The sequence below is a fragment of the Mixophyes fleayi genome, unplaced genomic scaffold (genome assembly GCF_038048845.1).
Source record: "Mixophyes fleayi isolate aMixFle1 unplaced genomic scaffold, aMixFle1.hap1 Scaffold_1753, whole genome shotgun sequence".
NCBI lineage: Eukaryota > Metazoa > Chordata > Amphibia > Anura > Limnodynastidae > Mixophyes > Mixophyes fleayi.
In genome coordinates this window covers 28,141-32,797 of record NW_027446071.1, presented here as the reverse complement: position 1 = coordinate 32,797, position 4,657 = coordinate 28,141, and the positions used below count along the sequence as shown (strand labels likewise).

The following is a 4,657-nucleotide window of genomic DNA, read 5'->3' as shown; positions in this document are numbered from 1 at the left end:
TATAGATAGATAGATAGATATGAGATAGATTGATATAAGATAGATACATAGATAGATAGATAGATAGATAGATAGATAGATAGATATGAGTTAGTTAGATTGATAGATAGATATGAGATAGATAGATAGATATGCGATAAATTGATATGATATAGACAGATAGATAAATAGATAGAGAGAAATGAGATAGATAGATAGATAGATAGATAGATAGATAGATAGATAGATAGATAGATAGATAGGATAGATATGCGATAGATAGATAAATAAACATCACTATGCATGACATACCCATACAAAGGTAAATGCATATTTACAAGATATGCTAATACTATAGCTAAATAAGCTAAATATTAAACAAAAATGTCATTAGAGGTTATAGGGATTGTATCTGTTCCTTATAAAATAATAGATATTCAATAGATAGATAGATAGATAAATAGATAAAGAGAGATATGAGATAGATAAATATGAGATAGATAAAGAGAGAGGGAGAGAGCGAGAGATGACAGATAGATAGATAGATAGATAGATAAATAGATAGTTAAAGAGAGAGAGGGAAATGAGATAGATTGATATGACATAGATTGATAGATATGAGATAGATAGATAGATAGATAGATAGATAGATAGATAGATAGATAGATAAAGATAGAAATAGGAGATAGATAAATATGAGATAGATAAAGAGAGAGGGAGAGAGAGAGAGATGACAGATAGATAGATAAATAGATAGATAGATAGATAGATAGATAAACATCACTATGCATGACATACCCATACTAAGGTAAATACATATATAAAAGATATGCTAATACTATAGCTAAATAAGATAAATGTTAAACAAAAACAATGTCATTAGAGGTTATAGGGATTGTATCTGTTTGTTGTAAAATAAAATGTTCTTGCAAAATAGTATATACATTATCGAACCAGCCCTATGAAACTTGGAACGAGAGTGATGGGGGCGGGGAGGGGGGGGGGGGGGGTAACCTGCAATTGTTTTGTTCCAAAAACTCTCTATTATCATTTAAAGTCACAGGTGTGTATGTGGTATTGATGAATCCGTGCAATAAATTGTGGCACGTTCATATTTATAAGTGGGTCAGCTGTATGACATTATGCATATATATATATATATATATATATATATATTTATATATATATATATATATATATATATATATATATATATATATATATAATATGTGCTTGCATACATACAATATAGAAATGTCATAGAATGCAGACAGTAGATCTATCTCCTCCCTGGAGACAGGGACCAGAGTACAGACCCCCAGCATTAGCAGCTCCGCGCTGTTTGAATTATTTTCCAATCCCCGTCCATATGTTGCTACTGTTCCCCCTCACTGCCGAGTCACTAGAACATGTCATGCTGTTTTCTATGGGCGCAGACATGTAACCAGAGATGTTTAACCTTTCCGCTGCCAGTCTTGCTTCATATATATATTTATCTATATATCTATATATATCCCTATTCTTTAACACCTCTAACCTACTTCTGCTGCATTCCCCATGTGTCTGACTTTAACCCTATCTATTAACAATCTGAACAGTCATTTTCCAACCGAGTGGATCTTGGATGGCAATCCAGCGTTAATTGAGCGAGCGCAGCAATCTGCTGATGTACAAGTAATTAAGAGGGATCCACAAAATACGTTGTTTTCTTTTTTTTTTTAATTTTAGCCTGAGCCTCGGGTTAGGGATAAACAAGCTGGTCATACTCTGCACCACTCTATCATGAAGCACACGTACGGAAACGAGGAGGTCATCGATCGCTAGAGTAATTCAAGTTCAATACAGTGCAACAAACACATTTACTAATCCTCCTTTCATTGATCGCTGTTAACTTAAAGTGCACCAACATGTTCCACAGCGCGGCACTTTACCAGTTGTGTGTAAAATGGAACGTGAAGACATTATCCTTAAAATTAACTTTAGTCTAAGTGCTTCTGTTACCATCAAACAATAATTTAACATTGCAACTTTTTTTTTCCATTTTCTCTTCTTTGTCTAGAACAACTCTTCTCTTTCTCTGTGTGTAGTGGACAACTTCAAAATGAAGTGTTATAAAGAAAAAAGTCCTCTTCGTTTAAATCTTTGTATTACTTTGTACTGCACTTCTGTCTATCAAAGGGTTAATATAGTCCATATACCTCCACTGGACCTTGATTCAATGCCCATAACTCTGAACCTTGAGTCGATGTCCCACCTACTGGAACTTCATTCAATGTCCAACATATTAAATATTTCCCACCAGGCACCAGGCAGACATCAGAACCTGTTTCATTCCCACTCTCCCAACACCCTCCAAATATCTCCCCTCCCCAGTAGCACCTACCTGCATGACACTGTGATCTCTATCTTTGTGGCTGGCACGCTGGTGTTGACAGGGTCAAAGTCTCCAATAGAAGCCATGTTCTTGGAGTCCGTGGGTCCACCTGCAGCCGGTAACCTTCTATATCCTGTGGTGCTCTTCAACTATAGTAAGACTTGACTCAAGGTTGCTTGAACAGAGCCGTCATTTACGGCTTATGGAGAGGTTCAGGAACACCAGTCCATGTGAACTACAAAAGGAGAAATAAAAATACATAGGTGACTCCTTGGACCTTCCTCTGCGTTAGCTACTAAGGGTCTGCAGTGATTTCTGAGACACTCTCTGGAACTGCCATCCTTTCTAATCCCCAGGTGGCAGGATTGCTAGAGTAACATCCTGTTTCATCAAAGTCAATCTGTATCTGTGTCACTGTGGTGTATTAACCCTATCAGAGATGTAGGACACCATGCATTGGTCCCAGAAAGATTCTGGAGTCATCTGCTTTTATTAGGGGATTACACCCCCCCCCTTCCCCCCACACCATCTTCTGCTGAGCTGTAATCTTATAAATAATACGACCCTAGATGAGTATCCCTCCTCTTCCCTGATAATTGCACAGTCCTAAGGGTTTAGGTGGAAGTTACACAATCGGTTATGCATTAATAATGGTATTTTCCATGGGCTGTTTTAAAGACCTCCTGGTGTACAACCAGTGCCATACTGGGATTAAACCACCACAGATGTATCAGGGAATTTAATTCCATCTGAAAGCTCTACAGCTTTCTCCTCTTGTACATCTGTTGCTCTGTCTGCCCATTTTGCAATCATTGTTAGAAGCCCAGGCTCTGGCATTGGAGTCTATAGGAAGTGTGCATCAGAATAACTCCTTTGCTACAGAATGACACAAAGTATCTGATGAAAAGACGGGAGGTGCAAATGACGATTTAAAAATGCATTAAAGTTCCAATTCTCTTTACCTGATAACTTGGGGGTGTGATAGAGTTGATGGCTGGATTCCTGTTGGATACCCACATATGGAAATCGTCTTCAGCTCTCTCATATAGATGCTATTATCCCAGGCTTGTGGCAATAGAGAGAGGTTGGAGAAAACGGACCTGTGTAGCTGAATATCGTACATAAAAAAAAAATCCCTGAATGGATGGTGAGTTGGAAGAAGTGCTTATGATCCCGACAGGCCCCCTTGTGGTCAAATGCTGAATAACACACACTAGGATGAGGTTAGAGCTTCATGGATTGTAAAGGCTGAACAGGGGGTTTAGTTCGATGGAGAGTCTTGGTGGAAGCTTTGTTTCACCTAAATAGAAGGATAAGTGCACTCTCCTGGCTCAGGTATCGGAAAACCTGTAGCAATCTTTATATTTACATAGCATTGAAACACATAGTTGCCTTAGAGCTGCGAATATTGTATCTACATTGCAGAAGTTAATATTATAGGGCATAGTCATTCAGCATTGCATTTCTTGCAGTCCAATCCAATTAAGCAGAATTTTTGAATAAAAAGTATAATCCAATTTATATAGCATTGCCTTTGCATGAGCCAGGGTTTCCCAAACCCAGTCCTCAGCTCTCCCTAACAGTGCAGGTTTTCTGGATCACATGTGACATAATTAGGACCACCTGTGGATCTGTTACAATGTGTCAGTCAGTAATGAATACACCTGTGCTCCAGCAGGGAGATATGGAAATCCTGCACTGTTGGGGAGCCCTGAGGACTGGGTTTGGGAAACCCTGCATGAGGCAGTAACATAAAATCTAGTTCAATGTGAAAAAGCATCTAGTAATGTTCCATTATTGCGCTTGTGTGAGTTGCCGGGGAGGGGACCACTTGGAGGGTTTGAGACTGTGATTCCCAGCTGCTCCAACGGCAGCACAGTGCCTTCTTTGTCATTTGTTTTTTGTTTTTTGTTTTTTTATAAAAGTAAATTAAAAAGAATAAACAAAAATAATATATGTTTTATTAATATTTTACCTGTAATTACTATGAGCCAACACTGTGGTTTATCACTAGGGCACTTTTGAACCACCAGAGAGAATGATCAATGCTGAGGATGCCCGTCCTAGCTGTGATGCCAGCTGTATCAGTAGTCGTAGTGCCGGGGCTGCCGAGAGGGGGGGAGCGGGTAGTAATTACCCAGGCCCGGGCATGCCAGGGGGCCCGGGTCGGGCCCTCGCGCCGACGATTTTTTTTTTATTATTTTTATTTCTTTACAAAACTCTTGTTTGTTTTTTTTTATTGATTTTTTGCGGTGGGGGTGGGGGGCTCGGTCGTTGGTGGGGGAGGCAGGGTAGTTAAAAAAA

At 38.9% G+C, this 4,657-nt stretch overlaps 1 protein-coding gene across 1 annotated transcript in view; it reads right to left on the bottom strand.

The window, feature by feature from the left end:
- The window catches only part of LOC142118562 (copine-8-like), a gene marked incomplete at its 3' end in the record, with an annotated part of 47,580 nt that extends 44,473 nt beyond the window's left edge, over window positions 1–3,107 (bottom strand). The window contains exon 1 of the mRNA XM_075194150.1: window positions 2,363–3,107. Within this exon, the coding sequence (XP_075050251.1) occupies window positions 2,363–2,439 (77 nt within the window). The remainder of the gene's footprint in view (window positions 1–2,362) is intronic.
- Window positions 3,108–4,657: the final 1,550 nt, after the last annotated feature.